Raw genomic sequence first — 25,271 nt, forward strand, 5'->3', positions numbered from 1 at the left:
TTGCCCGTGCCCAAAATCGATACGACTGGTACAATGAAAAACACTCCATTTTAATGTAATGACCTGTTAATCTACCAGACCAATTCTGAGCTGACGAATTTATTAAGATTCCTTCATGGTTTGTGCTGCAAATAATGCCTTTAGCGCACACAGCTGCCGCTAAATTGCTGGGTTGATTAATTGATTGATTTCTGGTGGAATAACAGTACACCTGTTTTCGGAAGACGGAGTTCAGAGACATGGCAGAATCCAATCAGCCTTCGGTTAAATTCACAGACAAAATATATATATATAATTTTTTTTTAAACATGCCATTGCAACGGAGCTATTTGTTTACAATAATCGTCATTGGCCAAGAAAGGGACTGTCTTAAACAAATCCCAGTCGTTGGGAGGACTGAAATATTATTGAATGTTTCACAGTGAATCTGCGCAAATTCTGTAAATTGGTAAACAATTTTGTAACATAAACATGTATATTAAACGTGTTAATTTGTCAGTGTAGGGAAGATATCTTTCCGCAACTGATAGCCTACGGGCTGAATGTCACTTGTCTCGTCCGTTGAACTATCCTCAATGCAACTAGAAGGCCAACGGCCCGCAACTCTGGCCTGGAGAGGCCCGAAATCTGCTTGCTTTTCTATTTATTTATTTATTTATTCATTCATTCATTCATTCGGCTCTTAATTTAACAATTAAAAGGTTGACTACACAGTTAACGCGCGTCGCTTGGTTTACTGAGTTTGATCTTAAGGTGTAAAAAAAAGAAAAAAAAAACCTCTCCAGGACACTCCGGCTTGAGTTCTCGCGTCGCGAATGTGGCTGACCATTCAGAAACAGGTGGTCAGACCTGCGGACGGAGCGAAGTTTTCTTTACCATTTATTCTCGCACATTTCAAACAAGGTCAGCTGGTGGTCGTGGATCAAGCGCGATGAATTCAACATGCATGCATTTACTGTGTATATGTGTGCTGTTCATATATGCTGCAAAAAGCTGAAATATGAAGACACAAAGGTATACCGAATGAATAATAATGGAATGTAGGATGACAATATACAGTGTTGGCTGAAAGGTGGTTATCAAAAACCATGCGGTTCTGTGTCTTATATTTCACCGTTTCGAACATTAAAATGTGTATCCGTTCAATGCAGCGAGCAGATTCGCCTATATCTAAGGCTACTGGTCGGCTTTTGGTGGCGAGTGGGCGATCCCTGAGCGACATGAATAGATTATGGGGGGGTAATTACAGCAGGCTACGTGTTGTCGCTCGTTCCCCCCGGATTCCGTTCATCCGGTCTTTCCGAGCGGTGAGGTGTGGAAAGATCCAGTGCCGGATCGCGTGAGGGGGGTGTCTGACTCCCGACCGTTAGGAGGACGAGTGTCGCGCGACGCCGGAGAGAGAGAGAGAGAGAGCGAGAGAGAGCGAGCGAGCGAACGAGCTTCGCGAGGCGCACGTGAAAGGAATCAACTCCAATTCACAAGCGGCGAGGTTTCCTGTCAGGTCGACGTGAACGGCGCTGCTCGGCGATCTTTACAGGTGAGAATTTCCCCCAAATGCTTCACAAATTCCGGGCTGGTATGCATCCACTCCACCATCTCAATCTACATCCCTCCCCATCTCCAATCTCATTCTCCATCTGCATGTATTTTTTACAACATTGTTCCGTATCGTTTACTCGGCTCTGTATCACCAATGAGGTGCGTAAAGGTGGCGGTTCCCCCCAGTGTGGCTGCTATTTAAAATGAAGTAGCAAGCTTTTCAGGAATGTGTGGATTATGTTTCCCAAAAAAGTGTTGAGCGAGAAGTCCGGTGCGTTTCGGACATACTTGTAGTTCTTATGTTTCGAACTGTCCATAATCTATTATAGGCTACTGTAAACTCCGTTTAAACACCACCATACTTCACGGTGTTAAAAGCCTATCGCGCACTGCTTCACGCAGTCAGCCACGAATATGATATTTGCTGATAGTATAATTTCACTGTCTTTTATGGGGAGAAAATCTCCGGGAAGATTTTTCATTTCTGTATTATCTTGTAACTTGCGAATACTGTTTCCTGCCTTATCTTCTACTCTCTAAAAAACGATGATATAGGCCACTATACTTTCATAAATTTTATCATATATTATTGGAATAACATTTACAAAAAAGCCCATTAATAGTTATTTTCTTAAATTGTGTTTGGTGACAGTAGGCCTATAATCTAAAGTCAAGTCACAGGTGATTTTGGGTTTTGTTTGAGGAAGTTTAATAGTCAAGTTCTAATTCTTTTTCGTTTTCAAGACAAATACGCCTCTGCAGTATGAATCTCTTGTGCATGCTTTCATAAATCGTATTTGCCCATCATCATACACTTCCACAATATCAGCCGGTACAAGCGGAAAATTACAGTTTGGAAATGAATGTAGGAAGTGAGCATTAGCCTGCTAGTTTTAGGAAGACCCCCACGTCTTTGTTTTTATTGCATTGATCACCAAGCGCGCAAGTGTGTGTGTGTGTGTGTGTGTGTGTGTGTGTGTGTGTGTGTGTGTGTGAATGCAAGTGCGCAGAAAAGAATTGACTGAATAAACATTTCCAAACAGTCAAACTTAAAATAGCCTAAAAACAAAATATGAATCTCTAATTAGAGACTGGGGTGACTAAAATATTTGTCAACGAAACCAATGTTTTGGTGGTGGAGTGTGGATATGGGATTAAAAAGCTTGTAAATAGAAATGACAAATATATCGTTTTTGTGTACGCTTTTAATCCCTTTTGGTGTGTATTTACAATTACATTTCGAAATTCAATTGGAAGTTTCAATTAACATGAGGAATTGAACCTGTGGAAGTCCAAGAGACTGCCACAGTGCGCCCGCTATTATCACTGTCAGTATGGTTACCGGGCACAACGGCTTAATCATTCAAGAGATGTGCTTAAAAATGTTAAAGGCTTCATTTTATTTCATTACAAATATTTGTTTTTTTGACTACTGGCATCTCTGAACATTCAAGACACTGTGTTCTCCGTTCTTTCTGATCGAAATGTGAAACATGAATAATTATCGAGGTTATTGTCCCAAGAGTCCTTTAATATTAAAATCTGCTTAGCCTAAAAAAAAAAAAAAAAACGAAAAAAAGAAAAAAGGATGAAATTTGGGCCATCGCAGTTTTCCAGGACATGTGCCACAGGAAAACACTCTGCCATCAGGAGCGTTTCACACCCGCGACAGCCAGTTCCACGGCGCGAGAGTTTGATTAATCCTACATATAGGGGCATTGTCCTCTCGTGTGCGCGCGCACATGTTTATCAATGTGCCGAAAAGATCGTTTTTTCCCCCCCCCCAGAACAATGCTCCAATAGCGCGGCGGTTTTCTTTCAAAGCCCGAGCGCGCGCACGTCTTTCTGAACGTTCTTTTGCTGTCGAAACGAGCACAAAAAAAAAAAACGAAGAGGTTCTCCATTGATTTAGACTTATGTTGCTTTGTGTGGAGAAAATCTTTTTTCGTTGTTGTTGTAAAGTTCTTGTTTTCAAAATGATCACGTCTTCAATAATTTCTTAGAAACCTAATATTTCTTAGATATGAGGATTTTTGTTTTGCAGAGAATAAGGAGATGAGTGTTTGCATTTTTTGGTTATATTTCTTCATACACACATTAAATGTTGTGGCAGGAAGTTTCCTTGAATGTAAGAGATGACTGCTGTGGAGGGAGAGAAGAGATGCGGGCCACTGAAATTCATCGTTTAATGTCATAGAAAAATGCGAAGTTTAACAGACACTTTCTGAACCAGAAGATGGTTGGAACCTAGCCTTTCTTTCTAACTGTACGGCACACCTGCCGTGTTCAACCGGACTCGCCTGTATGTGGCAATAAGCACCTTAACTGGATAAGTTATGACATGACCGCTGGAACACTGTTTGTCACCAGTCTGGCCTTTAGTAATTACAGTGTTCCCGTGTTTCCACTGAGCGGTGGACAGGGTGAAATGTGTGTTTGGTGTGCCTGTGTTTGGAGTGTGTGCCAGTCCTGACTGATGGATGGCGAGTGACTGACTCCGGTTAATTAACGGATACATTGAGCGGTGTACGCCGGGAACCCAGGTGTCCAGCCCGTCTCCGAGCCAACAGAGGACTTAAAATCTGGGAAAAGAGGGGGAAATGAATTCCGATAAACATCCCGATTCCCATTGGGAATGAATGACAGGGGAAAGGAGGAAACAGTGTTTTTGTGAGTTAGTGAAAACCCGATTTATCTGCATTCATTTAAGTTTTATTTAAGTTGCGTTCAGTTCATTCTGAAGTTACGCGTTTGAGTGTTTGACCTTTGGTCCTCTGCCTTTTTTTCCCCTCGTGAACGATTCCCCCTCTCTTCCCTGTGAGTCTGCAATCGCTGGTGGCACCTCCCGAGCTGCTGGATCATCTCTGTACCTGTGTTCCGGGGACAGTGTGTGTGAGCCAGTGAGTGTTTGACACCTGCAGTCCACACTGTAAACACAGCTGCCTGCCTGCCGGTGCGCTGCCAAGTTGTTGAGAGGAAACAGTGCAGCTGCAGCCCTGATCTTCTTAAACCCTTTATCCCCCCTGGCTGTCCTGGCCAATGGCGTCACTCTGCTGTAGAGTCCTGACCAATGGCATCTCTCTCCTGTTGAGTCCTGGCCAATGGCGTCTCTCTCCTGTAGAGTCCTGGCCAATGGCGTCTCTCTCCTGTAGAGTCCTGGCCAATGGCGTCTCTCTCCTGTAGAGTCCTGGCCAATGGCGTCTCTCTCCTGTAGAGTCCTGGCCAATGGCGTCTCTCTCCTGTAGAGTCCTGGCCAATGGCGTCTCTCTCCTGTAGAGTCCTGGCCAATGGCGTCTCTCTCCTGTAGAGTTCTGGCCAATGGCGTCCCTCAACCTTAGAGTCCTGGCCAATGGCGTCTCTCTCCTGTAGAGTCCTGACCAATGGCGTCTCTCTCCTGTAGAGTCCTGACCAATGGCGTCTCTCTCCTGTAGAGTTCTGGCCAATAGCGTCTCTCTCCTGTAGAGTCCTGACCAATGGCATCTCTCTCCTGTAGAGTCCTGACCAATGGCGTCTCTCTCCTGTAGAGTCCTGGCCAATGGACGGCTGTAGTGGGGTGCTGGAAAGACGTGGTTCGAGCCCGCAGTTCTAGGGCTCAGTCTTCACCTGTAAAGTGACACTCAGGGGCCCTTCATGTTGAAAGGGTGAGCGTAAGATGTCTTCGGCAGTTGGATTGTTGCAGATTGGGGCGATTTGGGGCGATTTGGGGCGATCGCGCTGCCGGGAAATCCTCTTTGCCTTTCACCCTAGCGTCACGGTGTCGACGCTAAGGGACGTGCCCCGGCGATCCATTTCCTGTCTGCTGTGCCTCTCTCCATCGTATTGTGCCACTCTCCAGCGGAGTCCCCACACCCACCCCCACCCCCCCCTTTTTTCCCCGAATCTCGGGAATATTCATCAAGTCACAGAGGCGGAAACACGTCTGATGAATTCCCAGGGCTGGCAGTCGTGCGGGGATCTTTCGGAGCGAGATTAAATAAGGGCGGTCCAATACAAACAGCCTCCCTGTCATCCGCTTTCTGCTCCGTCTCCCCCCCTCCCCCCCTCCCTCCTTCCCTCTCTCTCTCCCTCTCTTCCCGCAGCTCTTCCAGGTGTGTGACGGACGGAGGAAACGCAGAGACATGCCCAGGGCCCGAGCCGAGACGCAGGGAGAGAGGAGGCTCAGCCAGTGAGACCCGCCCCAGCACCCAGGCCCCGGCTCCAGGCCCCCGGCCCCCGGCCCCCGGCTCCAGCCCACAGCACCATGGCCTTCACCCTGTCAGAGATCATGGCCGCCCGCAGGCAGCAGCAGAGAGGCTCCCGAGGCAGCGTGGAGGTGGACGAGTACAGCGCCAACCCCACCCAGGCCTTCACCTTCTACAACATCAACCAGGGCCGCTTCCAGCCCCCGCACGTGCACATGTACGAGCCTGTACCGAACACACACACACACACACATACCACACACACTCTAACCCCACCCAGGCCTTCACCTTCTACAACATCAACCAGGGCCGCTTCCAGCCCCCGCACGTGCACATGTATGAGCCTGTACCGAGCACACACACACACACACACTCACACACACGCTCACACACACACACACACACACACACACACACACACACACACACACACACACCACACACACACTCTAACCCCACCCAGGCCTTCACCTTCTACAACATCAACCAGGGCCGCTTCCAGCCCCCGCACGTACACATGTACGAGCCTGTACCGAACACACACACACACACGCTCACACACACACACACACACACACACACACACACACACACACACACACACACACACACACACACTCATACACACACCACACACACACTCTAACCCCACCCAGGCCTTCACCTTCTACAACATCAACTAGGGCCGCTTCCAGCCCCCGCACGTGCACATGTAGGCCCCACCCCAACACCGCCTGCCAGAGTCTCTATCTGTCTCTCTCTCTCTCTTTTCTCTCTCTCTCTCTCTCGCTCTGTCTCTGTCTCTCTCTCTCTCTGTCTCTCTTTCTCCCTGTCTCTCTCTCCATGTCTCTCTCTCTCTCTCACTGTGTCTCTTTCTCTGTCTCTTACTTTCTGTCTCTCTCTGTCTCTTGCTTTCTCTGTTTCTCACTCTCTCTTTCTCTTTCTTGGAACTGTGTCTTTTAACCATTAACTTGTTTTTTTTGGTTTATTTTGTGATTAAAAGCGCTTCATTGTGAATAGAAATTTTTTTAAACTGTAATTTCTGAACGTGCCTAGATTTCCTTCCCGATTTTCCTGAAGGTGCTTTAGCATTGAGCCATTTAGCCTGTAGCCATTTATCCAAGGCAGTCGGCCTCCAGCCTCCTAACAAACAGGTCACCACACGAGTCTGAGATTTCCCATCGTACAGCGTTTCAAGTGTAAGTTCCTTGTACGAAAAAAACTCATTTGAGATGCTTAAAAGTCCTTGACAAAGCCCTTGGGTTTTACATTGGCCATCCTGTGCGTTCCCTCTCCCAGCTGCACCCCCCCACCCCCCCCACCCAGCGGGATAGCGTTAGCCATGTAGCACCGTGGGCTTTGAACTGGGATCTGAAGTGGGCCGCGCTTCTTCAACAGAACCCGGTTCCCCCCGCCCGAGTGTTGCTCCCAACTTCCCATTTTTCAACCTGGGAGCACAAGCTCTCCGCTGAAAAGAAATGTTAGCGTAGCGCCTTACCGTCTTGCCTTGCAGAAACCAGCGGGGATTACAGGAGATTACATCATTAAGTATGCCATTTGGGTGAACTTGGTTATATTCTGAGACTATCTTAATAATGACATGACCTCATGTAGAGTTTCCATCTGCAAAACTGCGGCTATAAAACAGGGAGATTTTTTCTTGCTGCCAGAAGGAACCAGTATAACTGATTGTTATGTGTGTACTTGAACAGTAGTTTGTAAAAGATTACATTAGAAAGAAATATTATCCACACGTGGAGATTTGTCTTTGGCTACATGTGGCATATATAACACATTAGCATAGCATACATTACAGACATAAAGCACACAATTTTGTGAGCTGTGTCTGCATTTTCCCCATAACCTTGCCAACTAGGTTTGCCACCCTCATGAGTTTTCTCTTACTGTTAAGATTGAGATGACCAAACTAGACAGTCACCTTGGAGCACAAGATCCTTTCAACAAGGCTCCTGTATGCCATCACTACAATATTTTTGCTCACCTGAAAATCACATTTCCTTATGTGGTGTAGCTGCCGCAGACTAAATCAGAGGTGAAAGGAGTCCTGTACCATGCATTACATCATTACATTATTGACATTTGCCAGATGCTCTTATCCAGAGCAACGTACAGTTGATTAGACTAAGCGGAAGACAATCCTCCCCTGGAGCAACGCAGGGTTAAGGGCCTTGCTCAAGGGTCCAACAGCTGTGCAGATCTTATTGTGGCTACACTGGGATTAGAGCCAACGACCTTGCGTGTCCCAGTCCTTTACCTTAGCCACTACGCTCCAGGCCACCCCACACAGGAGCTGGAGGGTTCCCTGGTCATCCCTGTGTCTGCCCCTCTGCTCCCCCGCAGGGTGGACCCCCTGCCCCATGATGCCCCGAAGCCCCCTGGGTACACGCGCTTCGTGTGCGTGTCGGACACGCACTCCCGCACCGACGCCATCCAGATGCCCTACGGAGACGTGTTCATCCACGCCGGCGACTTCACCGAGCTCGGCCTGCCCAGCGAGGTCAAGAAGTTCAACGACTGGCTCGGTGAGTGAGTGTGCGAGGAGTTAGTATGTGAGTAGTGTGTGCGAGGAGTTAGTATGTGAGAAGTGTGTGTGAGTAGTTAATGTGCAAGGAATTAGTATGTAAGTAGTGTGTGCGAGGAGTTAGTATGTGAGAAGTGTGTGTGAGTAGTTAATGTGCAAGGAGTTAGTATGTAAGTAGTGTGCGAGTAGTTAGTGTGCAAGGAGTTAGTATGTGAGTAGTGTGTGCGCATAGTTAGTGTGCAAGGAGTTAGTATGTGAGTAGTGTGTGTGAGTGGTTAGTGTGCGAGTGGTTAGTGTGTGAGGCGTGTGTGAGAATAGTATGTGAGAGTGAGTGAATGTCTATACTGCAAAAAAAGGCAGTATTCTCGTCTGATATTTTGACTTATTACTTTTTTGCTAAAGTAATTAGAATAATAAGGAGTACTATTGCCAGTGTGGTATGTTTTCACTTGTCAAGCAAACGGTACCTGAAAAAAAGCTAATATCCACCTGAGAGTGAAAACAACACATTTTAGTCTCATTAAAAGGCAAAAACTTTTTTGCAGTGTAACAGAATGTGTGAGCGTGTGTGTGTGTGAGAGAGAGAGAGAGAGAGAGAGAGAGAGAGCCTTTCTGTGATCTTATGTTAACTACATGTGTACATGCACTGGCATATGCACACCCTAATGTACACATGTATGTGCGCACACACACACACACACACACACACACACTCTATTCCCTCTCTACAGCGAATGCAGACAGTATGTTCAGCTGGGAGCCCGACTCCTTCACGTCTGTGTTTCAGTCACTGAAACTCTCATTAGACTGCACACGGCCCTGCCAGCGACAGCACTTAAGCGTTTAGCGCTTAGCCTGACAGACTCTGGCGTGGGCTGGGTTTCTCCCGCAGACGCACAGCGGCGGTGTTGTCCTAACGGCGCTGGTTTGTGTATCTGCGTGTTAGCAGACGGGCCAGATGAGGGTCCGCGTCTCGCTGTAACTCATCCGGGACCTGTCTGTGCATCTGATGAGGTGTTTAGAGGGGCTGAGCCGGCGCAGAACCGTACTCTAAAATGGCCGCCGCTCTCTCCGCTGGGATCTCCTGCGGCTCTGTCTGCACAAGCCCGGGAGGACGGACGGACGGACGGACAGACAGACAGACAGACAGACGGGCGGACGGAGCAAGCAGCCAGAACCAAAACCGGGCTTCTTCTCTGAAGCTCATTTCCTGGTCGTGCTGAGAGATGGTGCTCAGTAACGCCACTGCGGTTGGCTCCAGTATTCATATTTGTTTTCAATGTAAAGTCAATGGTACAAGTACGCTCATAATACTAAGTCAATACATTTTTCCCCCGCAAGAAAATGTAGTGTCTCTGGCTCCAATTGTACAATATGGCGGCGCCCATGAACTTGACTTCCTGGGCTTCAAAACGCATTAGTCCGTGGATAGTCAGTGGGTGACATAACAGGCACGCGGTCCATATGTTCAAAATGTTATTGGTTGCTCTGATCTGCGGTAAGACCCAACAGGAAATCCGTTTGAACCCTGACCCCCCTTGATCCGCCCAGGTTAGGCCGTAGCTGGGGCTCTCAGGGTGAAACAGGGGGTCACTCCTGCAGGCAATCAGGAGGGGAGACGTCCTATTGGGCCGGGTGCCCTCCAGCTCCTCCCCCCTCATAAATATTCATGAGGCCCAGATCCCTCTCCTCCAGGAAGTGCTGGTGCTCTGAAGCTTTATATATTCATCAGAGGAAAGCACCATTTCCTTTCTTCTGTCTCGCGCTCCCACACCTGTGTTTTTTAGAACGTGTGTGGGGGGGGGACGGGGGGTTTGAGCAGATGAACTCTTTTCCTTCACGCTCTGGGAAAACGCGCGCGACTCTCCTCTCTTTCTTCTGCCTTCCCCGTTCCTGCGGATCCGCGTCTCCTTCTCCTCCCGCTGCTTCTTCTTCTATTGTTTTTCAGCCCTTATTTTAGCAGGGGGGCTGCCGGCTCCTGGCAGACGCTCAAAGCTTTGTTAGCGCGGCTGCAGGCTGCAGGCGTGTGGGGGACGGGGGGGGGGGTTCTCTCTGGAGACCAGGCTTCCGCGTTCCGTTCACCCAGGGAGGGAGGGCTGCGGTCCCCCCCCTCTGTGTGTACTGGTGTTAATCCTGCTGGGGCTACATGCACTGGCATAAGCTGAGGTAGTTGTAAACATGAATTAATTTATGTACAAATGTATTAATTAAGCACGAAATTAGAATGTCATTAGTTAACTCCTGTATTAGTTACAGGGCTATTTATATGTTGGTAAACCATAGGATAGAGGTATAATCAGTTAACCATTCACAAATACATTGACGGTTTTTTATAATTTTATTCCAATATGAATAGGCATTGACTAGTGTAATGGTTAACATGAATTTACGATGTACAAATACATTAACAGAGCAGCACAGATTAACTTCTCCGTAGCTGTTAGTTGGTTACCTGCATTGGCTAATGCCAGTTCATGAAACCGTATTTAAAGTGTTAGCATTGTGTTCCTGTTGACTGGAGTCTCTGGGAGCACGGATTTCCATTGGCCGTTACCAGATTTTTGTGGCTGATCTCTTTGTCTCCATCAGTGGCTTTAATAAATGCCCCGGTGACTGATCTGCTGTGAGCTGATCCCCTGGTGACTGATCTGCTATGAGCTGATCCCCTGGTGACTGATCTGCTGTGAGCTGATCCCCGGTGACTGATCTGTTGTGAGCTGATCCCCTGGTGACTGATCTGTTGTGTGCGGATCCCCTGGTGACTGATCTGCTGTGAGCTGATCCCCTGGTGACTGATCTGCTATGAGCTGATCTCCGGTGACTGATCTGCTGTGAGCTGATCCCCCGGTGACTGATCTGTTGTGTGCTGATCCCCTGGTGACTGATCTGCTGTGAGCTGATTCCCTGGTGACTGATCTGCTGTGAGCTGATCCCCTGGTGACTGATCTGTTGTGAGCTGATCCCCTGGTGACTGATCTGCTGTGAGCTGATCTCGGTGACTGATCTGCTGTGAGCTGATCTCCGGTGACTGATCTGTGCGAGCTGATCTCCGGTGACTGATCTGTGCGAGCTGATCTCCGGTGACTGATCTGTGCTCTGGGGAGAGCAGCCCCGCGTGGGCTCGTGCTCTGAACTCTCCCCGCTGATCCCGCGGTTTGACGCTGCGCCTCCCTCCTCCCCCTCGGCTCGTTCAGAGAGGAGGCGCTGTCCTGGGTTCTCCCGCCGCTGTTCGCTGGGACGGCTCTGATCCAGCGCTCTGCCGGGGCCGGGGAGAGAGGGGGACCTGCTGCTGCGGCTCTCCTGAAAAGAGGGGGTGTGGAGCTGAACCCCGCACACTCACCGTTCCCCGGAGTGAGTTTGGAGGGCAGGTGGAGCGTTGAGCTGGTGCTCTCTCAGTCTGCGCTCCTGTGCAGAGAGACACAGTCTGGAGTCTGGGGGGGGATTGGGGGTTCAGTTTCCTACCCTTGGCTCTGAAGTCACCGCGCAGCGGACGGAGAGACAGAGGAGCCGTGTGCCGTGTGTGTGGTGTGTGTGCGGTTGACTGTCCTCTCCCCCCCACACCTTAACCTAAACACCCTCACGCTTGTACCTGTTCAATAAGGCACCAGTTTACTGCCCTGCCAAACCCTGCTTGGTGACCCACTGCCCATTGCTCATACCTGTTCAGTACCGACCAATAAACAGCCAGCTTATTGCCCTGCTTGGTGATGCGCTGCCTATTGGTCATACCTATTCAGTACCCCCCACCAATAGGCGGCCTGCTTACCGCCCTGCCTTGCCCCACTGTCCATTGGTCATACCTGAACATTACCGACCAATAAACAGCCAGCTTAGCCTCTCCCCCCCCCCCCCCCCCGCTCCCCGCTCCTCGCTCCTCTTCCCGGTCTCTCCTGCGGAAACAGAGACAGGAGGAGCATTAAAGTTTAATGAGCGCCGTTCTCTCTCCCCGGCAGGTCTGAAGTGGCTTTGTGTTGTGCTTTTTATTTCTGTTGTTCCGCGGTGTTTACCCAACACCGGGGGCCCGATGCCAAAATCTTAATGAGAAAAGCCGGCGCGCTTTATAACGTTAAAAACACACAAACGGCTCTGAGCGACAGCCTCCGGGCCGCGTCCTCTTCCGTCTGCAGACCTGCACTGAGAGCGCTTCCTCTCCGCTTCTTTCTGCAGAGTGTCACGCTGTATCTGTGAGGTTTCTGACTGCAGTGCGCTTCTCTCCTTGGACAGCTCTGTGTCTCCGTGAGTTTGAGGTCTGCTGCTGTGTTCAGTTCAGTTGCAGGTGAGGGGGGTCACTGTGTTCAGGCACAGGTGAGAGGGGTTACTGTGTTCAGGTACAGGTGAGGAGGGTTGCTGTGTTCAGGTACAGGTGAGGGGGGTTACTGTGTTCAGGTACAGGTGAGAGGGGTTACTGTGTTCAGGTACAGGTGAGGGGGTTACTGTGTTCAGGTACAGGTGAGGGGGTTACTGTGTTCAGGTCTTTACACATGACCTGGATGAGGAGGACCGCAGTATACAGTGCCCTTCCCAGAATTCAGTGTGGTTTCTTCACCATCTGTTCGCCTGTGTGTCTGTGGTGAGCAATCTGTAACCAATTGGACGAGGCATCCATTTTGAATCTGCCTGAGTTTCTGGCACATGCCGTTTGTAGAATTGTATGCAGAAAAATAAACCTGTATGTCGCATTTCTCACAAACTTTAAAACACAGTGCTCATTTTCCATAACCACGCTATACTAGGGTACCGATTTCCTCAACTTCAGAGGCGTTTTGAAAACGCTATCACACCTCCGACCTTCGGGGACCGAAAATAACAATTTGCATAGTGGCACGATTCGTTCCTCCATTGGACACCATTGCAATTCTGCGTGAAGAAACCTGGCGCATGTAATGGCTCACTGGGACCAGATAAAACAGCCATCCCATATATTACACTCACAGTCGGTTTCATTTTTAATGCGTTGACTCATTCGGAGTTTAAGCAAAGATTAGAGCTTTGTCTGCAGTCGCCTTAACGACTGTGCCGATGGTGGCCCCTGCTCTGCTTCCTGTGACAGAGGGGAGGTTTGGGAGATCATGTGATGGAGGGGAGAGGTGGGTAGGGGATCATATGGGCGGCCTGTAGCATAGTGGTTAAGGTACAGGACTGGGACACGCAAGGTCGGTGGTTCTAATCCTGGTGTAGCCACAATAAGATCCGCACAGCCGTTGGGCCCTTGAGCAAGGCCCTTAACCCTGCATTGCTCCAGGGGAGGATTGTCTCCTGCTTAGTCTAATCAACTGCACGTCACTCTGGATTAGAGCGTCTGCCAAATGCCATTAATGTGATGTAATGTAATGTGACAGAGGGAGAGGTGGGTAGGGCATCATGTGACAGAGGGGAGGCGAGAGGAGGGGATCATGTGATAGAGGGGAGGGGAGAGGAGGGGATCATGTGACAGAGGGGAGGGGATCATGTGATGGGGGAGGGTTAGGGGATCTGCCGTGGTGAAGGTGCGGTGTTTACCGTAAACCCCGCTCCCACAGGGGAGGCGGAGACCACCTATGAGGCTGGAAATTAAAGGGGATTTTGGCGGAGTCGCCGCTTTGCGCTTCCATCCCCTCCGCCGCCTACGCAGGGATGAGCGCAGACGTGTGCGGACATTTCACCAAATCTCTGTCTCTGCCTCCCTTTCTCCCTCTCCCTCTCTCTCCCTTTCCCTCCCTCTCTCCCCCTTGCCTCATCTCTCTATCTCTCCATCTCTCTCTCTCTCTCCCTCTCTCCCTCTCTCTCCCCCTCGCCTCCTCTCTCCATCTCTCTCTCTCTTTCTCCCTCTCTCTCCCCCCCTCTCTCCATCTCTCTCCCTCTCTCTCTCTCTCTCTCTCTCTGTCTCTCACCCTCTCTCTGTTCCCCCCCCATTACAGTTATTTAGCTTTTATCCAAAGCAGTACTTACAGTTGATTAGACTAAGCAGGGGACAATCTCCCCTGGAGCAATGTGGAGTTAAGGGCCTTGCTCAAGGGCCCAACAACTGTGCAGATCTTATCGTGGCTACACTGAGGCTTGAACCACCAACCTTCCAGGCCCCAGTCAAGCACCTTAACTACAAGGCTACAGGCTGCCCCCTTATTCTATTCTTATAGTTTTTATTTCAGAAAAGTATACCAGGGCTCAACAGGAACATTTATTCCCGAAAACAGATGTGTTCTCACTGGAATATAATCTATTTATTGGGAGGTATTTGTGTGCACTAACATTTTTCAACTACATCCTTAGAACAAATAGTGTTGAGTGTAGTGTTTTCTTTTGAGGCCACTGTGAGTCTGAACTTGTTGTCGAATGCAATCTGCAGTTCCTCCTGTGCTGTATGTATTCCATAGTCGTGGGGCCCTGTCTTGAGGAATCAGTGGCGTTACTGCGGAGACAGAAATCCCGCCCGTGATCGACGGAGCGCTGTAGTACCCGCGTGTCTGCAGGGCGGCGTCCATTTTGTGACAGGTGTGCGGCGGGGAGCTCGACTGGGTGGGTGGCGTACGCGGTGCGCGCGGGCGGAGTAGGCCCTCTGATACGCCCAGTAATCCCCCTGATTACTGGGGGACCACCCGCACGGGCGCGGGAACAATGGCTCCAGGGGGGCCGGATCCTTCCGGAGGGGACCCCAAACCCCCCCCCCCCCCCTTCCCCAGAAGACCCGGCTCCTGTGCCCAAGTGGGAATTCTGGGAGTTCTGCTGTATCCTAACTGGTTTATTTTTCGCCAAGCAGAACTGGGAAATAGTACAGACGTGAGAGAACGGTCGTGTTTTAAAACGCATGTTTCAGACCCGACATCATATCCATCTTCCGGCCGTAAAAATTATAAATAGGAATAATTACTATTATTTTTGAGATAGTGACATGCAGTGGTTCTGTTCGTCCTACACACAGACTAAGTCACGATTCTTTATATAATTTTTTGTACTTTGGTTTTGTTTAATTACTTTCTCTTGAGCCGGAGAGAAAGAAATATCATTCACTGTGGGTTGATTGGGACTAAAATGGAGGCTCTTGGTTACATTAAAGCAGGTTTTTTAAACGAAAGACAAAAGCCTGATAGAGACAGCAGAGTATAACGACAGGCATTGCGCAGTGGAGATTAGTGTGAGAGTCGGTGGGGGAAAACCCTGCCTTTCTCACGCACAAAAGACATATTTCATCACTTTCCCTCTGTTTTCACCTCTTTGTTTGCGTTTGATTGATTGCCTCTGACGACTTTTATTTCTGTTGGGCTTTGTGCTTTTCAATAGAATGATTTAATTGAGAAGTCGTCTTTCTGTCTGTTTGTCTGTCTGTCTGTCTGTCTCTGTAGCGCCCTGATCCTTTTGAACACGGCGGTTTGTGCTTTCAGGGAAGAGAGGTACAAACGGCATCCGTAATGTACAGATAAAATGAGAAAAATACAACTGTGAAAATAATCAATTTCTTTTTCTTTTTTTTTTCTGTTTCGATGCTAATTTTGTGGTTTTTCCTCAGATTCGTAGTTGGCTTAAGCATTTTAATTAGCCCCACACACCACGAAATAGCATAGCCACCGTGTGATAAAAGAGATTTGATATGAGGTAGAGCAATTTCTAGTTTTGCCTGGCCCTTTTTGCATGATCCACACCTCCAGGCTTCAGTCCCTTCTCGACTCGACTCCTTCTGGACTGTGCCTGTCTTTTGGGAGTCTTTCTACTCTGTCTCTAGGCTTGTTCAGAGGTCTGTAGTTTTGGCGCAGGTTTGCTGGGGTCTGTAGTTCTCTTCTGGAATGCAGAATGCATTTACATTAGTCTCTAAATGAATGGTTAGTGTAGGTTGGTGGTTCAATCCCCAGTGTAGCCACAATGAGATCCGCGCAGCTATTGGGCCCTTGAGCAAGGCCCTTAACCCCACATTGCTCCAGGGGGGATTGTCCCCTGCTTAGTCTAATCAACTGAAAGTCGCTTTGGATAAAAGCATCAGCTAAATAACATGTCATGGAGTGCCGTCTGTTTCTCTGTCGGTTTCTCGCACACTGGCTTCCTCAGTCAGCGCGTCCTTGTGTCGTGATGTTCTGTTACAATGTTCCATCTCAGCACCCGGCGTTCTCCCTATTACGCATTATATTGCTTAGCACTGAATTTAATATAAAATGAATCCGCTATGAAAATGAGTTATCCCCTCCGTGGAATTGCGTCGAGAGGGGGACCGCTCCCCGTGAAATGGAGATGGCTACACGGTGAATTACGGCTCAGTTCGGTGCGGTACGTCCGTCGGCCAGCATCGCCCCGCGGCTGCCGCGGGGACGTTTCCGGCGCGCGCTAAGACCGCAACGGCGACACGAACGGGTCACGTGACCGACCTCTGCGTTTCCGGCTCACACCGGAAATCTCAAGGCGATTGGCCTGCGTCTTACGAGGCGAATGGCTTTGCCGCAAATTTCGGACATTGGATTTGTCTCCGATTTGAAGAGGATAACTGAAAGCGCTTGATTGATGGAATGCCTTTGTACAGAATTTAATACATCCGCGTAAGTTTTCCGTAACGACCGCAACCATTTCTTGAACCAATTTTTTGTTTTCCTTTTGTTGGTCCTCGTCCTGTCAAAACACATCTAAAGACAGAACCATTAACGTTCTCACTCAAACACATATTTACTTTTCTTCAAGGACAGTTTGACCCATTTCTCCCCGATGATCACGCGGAAAAAAAAAACTGAGTGAACGGCAGAGATAGCCCCCAACACACATCACTAAATACATTTATTTTGATTAACATTCTGCACGTAAAGCTGAAATAAAGTGCCAGGGGAGTTATAAGGTTGTCAGAAGGATGTGAAATACGACCCGGTATTACTCTTAAACTAATTCGTCTCGGGCAGGCGGCGTTTACTCGGGATGTTAAAAAGAAAACGGAGCAGACGGCGTTTCCTCGGCTCTGCGCGGAGCGGGCGTAAGTAGAGCGATCGATCAAAGTGTTCAGCACAAATACTGCCACATCTTTAAAAAAATCTAATAAAAAAAAGATTTTTTTACATTTTGTGTCTGAGCCCTGGTTATCTTCGCGTTGCGTTTCGTCCCAGAGTTCTCGTGTTTGGTCCCCAGTACGCGTTACGGGCAATCTGGGACAAACCGGAAGAAAATCAAAGACACGCTTTTTGTGCAGAAAGGATAAAGGAATGCAAATGGAAAAACTTATACAACTGGTACTGGTTAAGTCTGAACTTGTTGCTGCTGAACGCAACAATGAAAATGGTAAATTGTTGGCATTTATGTAGGGCCTTTGTTCAAAGCGCTGTACAATTGATGCTTCTCATTCAGCCATTCATACACACACGAACGGCGATTGGCTGCCATGCAAGGCACCAGCGAGCTCGTCAGGAGTATTTGGGGGTTAGGTGTCTTGCTCAGGGACACTTTGACGCAGCCCGGGCGGGGGATCGAACCGGCAACCCTCCGACTTCTAGATCTTACCCTCCTGAGCCCATGTCGTACCCCCTGTTGAATGCGACAGAGTCGCACCGGTCTACCAGAACTCCTCGCGGTCCCTCTCTCCCTCCCTCTAACCCCCTCCGCCCCCTCCTCCCGTCCGTCCCCAGGCACGCTGCCCTACGAGATCAAGATCGTGATCGCCGGCAACCACGAGCTGACCTTCGACCAGGAGTTCATGGCCGACCTGATCAAGCAGGACTTCTACTACTTCCCCTCGGCCTCCAAGCTGAAGCCGGAGAACTACGAGAACGTGCGCTCGCTGCTGACCAACTGCATCTACCTGCAGGACTCGGAGGTGACGGTGCGCGGCCTGCGCATCTACGGCACGCCCTGGTGAGTGCCCTTCACTCCCCGGGTCACTGTCCGTTCACTCCCCGGGTACTTCCCTTCCCTTCCCAGGTTACTAGCCTTTCCCCCAGGGGCCGCTGGGAGGCAGCTGCTGCCCCCGGGACTTCAGACGGCGGGTCGGCCGGCGGGTGCAGCCTCATACGTTCACACGCACTGTACTGGACTGTGTGTGGTACCTCATATACTTATGATAACTTTTCACACTTTCAGGTTAATGGTTTCGTTAGGTATGATTTTTTCTTGTGTTAAAACGTTGTCACGGGACCGTTGTAAACCTCCCTATCGCTGTAAAGTGCTGACGGACATGCTGACTCACCCTCTGCCCGTGTTTATAGTCCTTATATCCGGGTTTCAAAATATACTGTTGACGGACCGACACTCTGCACCGAAATATTGTTTGGCTGTACAATAATTCAAGCGCATTGGTTGAAAATTGGTTCTAATTGCCACCAGCCAATTCATGCTAATGCTAATGTGCTGTGATACAGATCCTGGCGTGTAGCAGACTGAAGTATTTGGGGTTAGCGTAGCCCCATGCTAATGGTAAAGCGCTGTAATGCAGATCTCAGGCGAGTAGCAGACTGAAGTATCTGGGGTTAGTGTAGCTCCATGCTAACGCTAACACGCTGTTATGCAGATCTCAGGTGAGTAGCAGACAAAAGTATCTGGGGTTAGCATAGCCCCATGCTAATGCTAATACTAATGTGCTGTAATGCAGATCTCAGGCAAGTAGCAGACTGGAGTATCTGGGGTTAGCCTGGCCCCATGCTAACACTAATACGCTGTAATGCAGATCCTGGTGTGTAGCAGACTGAAGTATCTGGGGTTAGAATAGCGTCAAGCTAATGCTAATGCGCTGTAATGCAGATCTCAGGCGAGTAGCAGACAAAAGTATCTGGGGTTAGCATAGCCCCATGCTAATGCTAATACTAATGTGCTGTAATGCAGATCTCAGGCAAGTAGCAGACTGGAGTATCTGGGGTTAGCCTGGCCCCATGCTAACACTAATACGCTGTAATGCAGATCCTGGTGTGTAGCAGACTGAAGTATCTGGGGTTAGAATAGCGTCAAGCTAATGCTAATGCGCTGTAATGCAGATCTCAGGCGAGTAGCAGACAGAAGTATCTGGGATTAGTGTAGCTCCATGCTAACACTAACGCGCTGTAATGCAGATCCTGGTGTGTAGCAGACTGAAGTATCTGGGGTTAGAATAGTGTCAAGCTAATGCTAATGCGCTGTAATGCAGATCTCAGGCGAGTAGCAGACTGATGTATCTGGGATTAGTGTAGCTCCATGCTAACACTAACGCGCTGTAATGCAGATCCTGGTGTGTAGCAGACTGAAGTATCTGGGGTTAGAATAGTGTCAAGCTAATGCTAATGCGCTGTAATGCAGATCTCAGGCGAGTAGCAGACTGATGTATCTGGGATTAGTGTAGCACCATGCTAACGCTAATGCTAATGCGCTATAATGGCCCCGGTTTGTGGACGGTTTGTGGACGGCCGTGGCTCAGTAATTCGGCGCACAGTCAATAACGGCGCGCTGCTGTGAGGGGAGGAGGCGATGTTGGTGGTTTGGCGTCTCAAGCGGGGTTTTCATCCTTCTGGAGAACTCCAGCTGGAAGCGCCGGTTTGGGTTTTTTTTCCCGGCGTGGGGGTTTGGACGGTTCTTCCTCTTGTCTGTCGGCCGTCCCCACATGTCGCTGGCGCCCCCCCCCCCCCCCGTCTCTAATCTCCATCAGGAGCGGTGGCGGGACGGAGCCGCTAAAATGTGGTCTCCATGGTGATTCTGCGTTCGCAAACGAGCCGGATTTATGGAGCGGAGCCCACGCCGACTCGGGCCTCCGGCGAATCAGGGGCCAGAGTCCCGCCCGCGTCAGCTGGGAGCGGGAAGTGAGACTCCCCCCCCCCTCTCTCTCCCTCTCTCTCCCTCCCTCTCCCTCTCTCTCTCTCTCTCTCTGTACCCCCCTCTCTTTCTCTCTCTCTATCCCCCTCTCTCTCACCCTCTCCCCATCTCTCTCTCTCTCCCCCTCTCTCTACCCACCTCTCCCTCTCTCTCCCTCCCTCTCTCTCTCTCTGTACCCCCCTCTCTTTCTCTCTCTCTCTATCCCCCTCTCTCTCTCCCACTCCCCATGTCTCTCTCTCTCCCCCTCTCTCTACCCACCTCTCTCTCTCCCTCTCTCTCTCTGTACCCTCTCTCTCTCTCTGTACCCCTCTCTCTCATCTCTCTCTCCATCTCTCTCTCTCTCCCCCTCTCCTCTCTCCCTCTCTCTCTCTACCCCTCTCTCCTTCCCTCCATCTCTCCACGGATGAGTGTGATAAGAGGCTCAGCGTGGCTCTCTCTTCCCTTTGTGATGAGCCGTCCTGATCAGCCTCCACCAGATTTTCATCCCTCCCTCCTCTCCCTCCCTCCCTCCTCTCCCTCGCTCCACACCTCGTTTTGCCCACCTAAATTACATCCTGGCATCCGCTGCGTCTTTTTCCCCCAAAATCGTAACGATTTGTCATTTTCTGAAACGGGGAGTGGGGTGGGCGGTGGTGGGTGTGTGTGTGTGTGTGTGTTTTTTTTTTTTTTTTGGGGTATTTTTTTTTTTGTTCCTTACTTTACAAGTAATTTGTCACGGGCGCATCAGACCCTCGCCGTGTCTCAGTACCACAGAGGAAGAACGAACGCGACGGAGGACTGCGACAACAGCGGAAAAATAAATAACTACAGAATGAGAGGCTAATTCTCATGTAGGCGGCCGTGGTGGCTGTGGAATCGTCCCTTCAGCGTGCCGTAACGAGAGGAGCAGGAGAAAGCGGGAAGAAGAGAGAACAGTAGGGTGAAATACGGGATCTGATCCTATAACCTAGTGGCTAAGATGCATGACTAGGCCCAGGAAGGTTGGTAGTTCAAGCCCCAGTGTAACCACAATAAGATCAGTGTATCTCTTGAGCCCTTGAGTAAGGCCCTTAACCCCACACTGCTCCAGGGGGCATTGTCCCCTGCTTAGTGTCATCAAAAACCTGCATAAAAACATCAGATAAATAAGTAATGTAAGACAATGGTCATGCCCTGTGTGTTGTGGTTATGGGGGGAGGGGGTATAGGTCTGTTGTTATGGGGTGATGGGGGGTCAGTGTACCTCAGGCTAACACTCTCCCATGTGGCCTGAGTGAGGTCCGGCCCTCGCGTCAAAGGGAGTGTCTGAACACACATGAACGAGTGTCTCAACACGGTGCGCAGCGTAACCGTGGCAGCGTAACCGTGGCAGCGTAACCGTGGCAGTGTAACCGTGGCAGCTCGCAGGAGCATGTGGCGCTTGGCGCCGGGCAGCGCCGGGCTGTCAGCCCGCTCGTTAGCTCCTCTTACCGCGCGGCGCGAGGTTAACGAGCTCCACCGTGTCCAGCAGCCCCGCCAGAGCGTCCTCACCTCCTCACCCCCGTGTGGCCAGAGCGTCCTCACCTCCTCACCCCCGTGTGGCCAGAGCGTCCTCACCTCCTCACCCCCGTGTGGCCAGAGCGTCCTCACCTCCTCACCCCCGTGTGGCCAGAGCGTCCTCACCTCCTCACCCCCGTGTGGCCAGAGCGTCCTCACCTCCTCACCCCCGTGTGGCCAGAGCGTCCTCACCTCCTCACCCCTGTGTGGCCAAAGCGTCCTCACCTCCTCACCCCCGTGTGGCCAGAGCGTCCTCACCTCCTCACCCCCGTGTGGCCAGAGCCTCCTCACCTCCTCACCCCTGTGTGGCCAGAGCGTCCTCACCTCCTCACCCCTGTGTGGCCAGAGCGTCCTCACCTCCTCACCCCCGTGTGGCCAGAGCGTCCTCACCTCCTCACCCCCGTGTGGCCAGAGCCTCCTCACCTCCTCACCCCGTGTGGCCAGAGCGTCCTCACCTCCTCACCCCCGTGTGGCCAGAGCCTCCTCACCTCCTCACCCCTGTGTGGCCAGAGCGTCCTCTCCCTGCGGCTAGCTCCCTCATTCACAGACCAACCTCCACGACCGCAAAATAAAATCCCCAATAAATAACGATCATGCCGCCTCACAGCAAGGAGGTCCTGGGTTCGAATCCCGGTCGGCCGGGGCCTCTCTGTGCGGAGTCTGCATGTTCTCCCCGTGTTCGCGTGGGTTTCCTCCGGGTACTCCGGTTTCCTCCCACAGTCCAAAGACATGCAGGTTAGGCTGAGTGGAGAGTCTAAATCGCCCATAGGTATGAGTGTGTGAGTGAATGGTGTGTGTGCTCGAACCGACAACCCTCCGACTGCCAGACGACTGCTCTTACTGCCTGAGCCATGTTGTTCTGACATTTGAACTGGGAAATGTTTCTTGTGACAGGAACACTGTGAGAGTCTACAGCGGTGGTTGTGTAGTTGTTGTGCCTGCTGCTCAACCACCTGTCCCCTCCCCCCCCTTCAGAAGTGTGGTTTCATCAGCTTGTGCGGGGAGCCTGAAGTTAAAATGGCCGCCCTCTTGGAATCACACCCTGCACTCTACTCGATTAGCATCAGCCCTGTCAGCTTAGAAACCTTAGTTTTCAATCTGCATTTGATCAGATTGAAAGAAAATATCATGATATGAACTCTTATTCACTATAACTGTTGACAGTGAACTCTGAAAATGAACTCTCACATCTCCTAAATGCCCTCACAGACTTTATTATCTTAAAAACAAGGGCGGGAGGGTGAGTGAGTTTTGGGGGTAGGGTAGCGTTTTTTGGGACACAGTTTAAAAATTGAAATGGAAGAAATGGTACGGCCGTACTCCGTGAGGAATCATTAGCGAGCGAGATGTAAAAGACTTCTTAATTATATTTTTTAATTATTGAGGATTTGCTTCTCTTTCTGTTTGTGGCCTAATTAAAACTCCTCATCAAAAAGAAATGTGTTCTCTCTCTCTCCCTCTACTTTCCCTCTACTTTCCCAGTTTTAGTGAGGGCACCTGTGCCCAGAGCCTCTCTCCCTCTCCACCGCAGCGTCTGGTCGCCCTGTTTGTGTGTTTCGTGCGGGCGTGCGGGATTTAAGGGCGTTGTTAATGAGTCCAGCAACGCGCACCAAACACGGCGTCCCCTCTTTCGCCTCTTAATTAACTCCAGACCCTTTTTCTGAGGAGCTAGTTCTCGCTTATTACATAACGGCTGTGGAGAGGCTACGGCAGGTCGCTCTTCTCGAGGAGCCGCTGAGGCTCCGTTCAGCGCAGTCCCAGCCTGCACCTGTCTGCACCTGTGACACTTGTCACTGGTGCATTCTGGGATTTGGAGTCCGCTGTCGCTTCACGCAAAGAGACGCCACCTGCCTGTCAGAGCGGGCGAGCGCTGTGACTAGCGGTCTCCCGGGCGACGGTCGGCGGTCAGGGACGCGGTAAACGCGGTTGAGGGGGCCCCGTCCGCCTCTCCGGAGCGGGCCTGTCGAGCGGGAGGGAACGTCCTCGGGGTAATGGCCACCGCGTGGGCGCCGGCGAGCTCCGGGCGGCGAGACTCGGAAACGCGCACGTCAGCGCGGAGAGCCGGGATATCACCTGAAAACCGCTCCAATTACCGCCGGCTCAGCTCGCTTTTCACACCGCGGCTCCTCTCTCCTCTCTCCCTCTCCTCTCTCTCTCTCCTCCGCCGCTCCGCTCCTCTCCCTCGTCTCCTGTTTTTTTCCCGTCTCCCTCTTTTCTGTTTTTTTTTCTTCTTTTTTTTTCTTTTTCTTTTCTTAAGTGCTGCCAATTACCGGGCCCCGGCAGGGCCGCGGCGTTGTGATGGAAATGCGTTTGTAGGCGGGCGGAGCGCGACGCCGAGAAGCGCTTTGTGTGCTGTCCCCTCAGGCCCCCGTTTAAATTACCTGTGAAACGGCCCCCAGGGGCCGCTGTGCTCCCCTCTCCCTCTCTCTCCCTCCCTCTCCCTCTCTCTCTCTCGTTGTCTCTCACTCTCCCTGTCTGTCCATCTCTCTCTTTGTGTTGCTCTCATTCTCTCACTCCCCCCTCTCTCTCTCCATCATCTGTGTCTCTGTGTCTGTCTCTCTGTCTTTGTCTGTCGCTCCTTCTCCATCTCTCTCATTCTCTGTGTCTCTCACACCATCTCTATCTCTCTGTCTTTGTCTCCCTCTCTCTCCCTTTCTGTCTGTCTCTCACTCTCCCTGTCTGTCCATCTTTGTGTCGCTCCAATTCTCTCTTTCTCTCTCTCTCCATCATCTGTGTCTATCTTTCCATCTCCATCTCTCATTCTCTATCTGTATCTCACACTATCTCTATCCCTCTGTCTTTGTCTGTCTCTCATTGTCTCTCTCTCTCCCCTCTCTCTCTCCATAATCTGTGTCTCTGTCTTTCTCTCTGTCTTTGTCTGTCTATCCTTCTCTATCCCTCTCACTCTCTATCTGTCTCTCACACTATCTCTCTGTCTTTGTCTCTCGTTCTCTCTCTTTCTCTCTACGTCTCAGTTTTTGCAGGCGTAGCGGTGCTGCATGGTGTGTGTGTGTTAAACACCAGCCCCCATACAGTACACGTCCATGTTTTAATAATTCTCCCTCTGTCACACCCCGTTCCCCCGAGGCCCCCACGCGAGGCGCACGACGCCTCCTTTTGGACGCGTTCGCCCCGCTGAGGAGGCTACAGGGAGGAGCAGGAGGTGCACAGGCCGTGGAGAGCCCAGGTCTCCCCACTGTGGAGGTTATGTGAGACCAAACTGCCATGTTTTACTCAGGCCCAGAGACAGACCTCAAACCACAGGAGCTCTGAGCTCCAGCGGACCGCAGAGAAGGCAGCTGATTGGTCGCCGGCCACGGTGACCTCAAGCCAGGGCCCATGGAGTTGGTCAGCTGATTCCTTCCGGCCAGTCATATCACCCTTGCCAGGATGCACTCCGGCAGAATAAAATCTAATGAAGGATCTCGCGTCCTCCTTCTCGAAGGTCCCAAATTTAGTTGTTCAGCACAGTTCACACCACCCCCTCTCTCCCATTGGTCGCGTGTAACGCCAGATTTCCGGAGAGCCGGCCTGAAAAAGTGGCCGCGACGGCACGGGTTAAAAACTGGAGACGTCATATAGCGGCAGGCTTCTCGGAGAACTTTAAAATAATTTGTGTCTCCTGGGGGTTTACACATTCTAATTTCCAACTAAATGGGACATCTGTTTGAGAGAGGGAAGATTTGCCACGGTTGCCAAGGCAACTATCATTCTGTAGGAGGGGAGAGAGAGAGAGAGAGAGAGAGAGAGAGAAAAGAAGAAGGTTTCCGCGGTTTTATAGAC

At 50.6% G+C, this 25,271-nt stretch overlaps 1 protein-coding gene across 2 annotated transcripts in view; it reads left to right on the forward strand.

Moving 5' to 3' along the window:
- Positions 1-1,426: 1,426 nt before the first annotated feature.
- Positions 1,427-25,271, forward strand: part of mpped1 (metallophosphoesterase domain containing 1) — a 46,436-nt gene continuing 22,591 nt past the window's right edge. For both annotated transcript variants that reach the window (XR_009706492.1, XM_061229596.1), the window contains exons 1-4: positions 1,427-1,537; positions 5,619-5,937; positions 8,082-8,263; positions 17,829-18,054. Coding sequence is in view for 1 of the 2 variants with exons in the window: in XM_061229596.1 (XP_061085580.1) it covers positions 5,780-5,937; positions 8,082-8,263; positions 17,829-18,054 (566 nt within the window). In the remaining variant the exon portion in view is untranslated. The remainder of the gene's footprint in view (positions 1,538-5,618; positions 5,938-8,081; positions 8,264-17,828; positions 18,055-25,271) is intronic.

Source organism: Conger conger, chromosome 19 (assembly GCF_963514075.1).
Source record: "Conger conger chromosome 19, fConCon1.1, whole genome shotgun sequence".
Taxonomy (NCBI): Eukaryota; Metazoa; Chordata; class Actinopteri; order Anguilliformes; family Congridae; genus Conger; species Conger conger.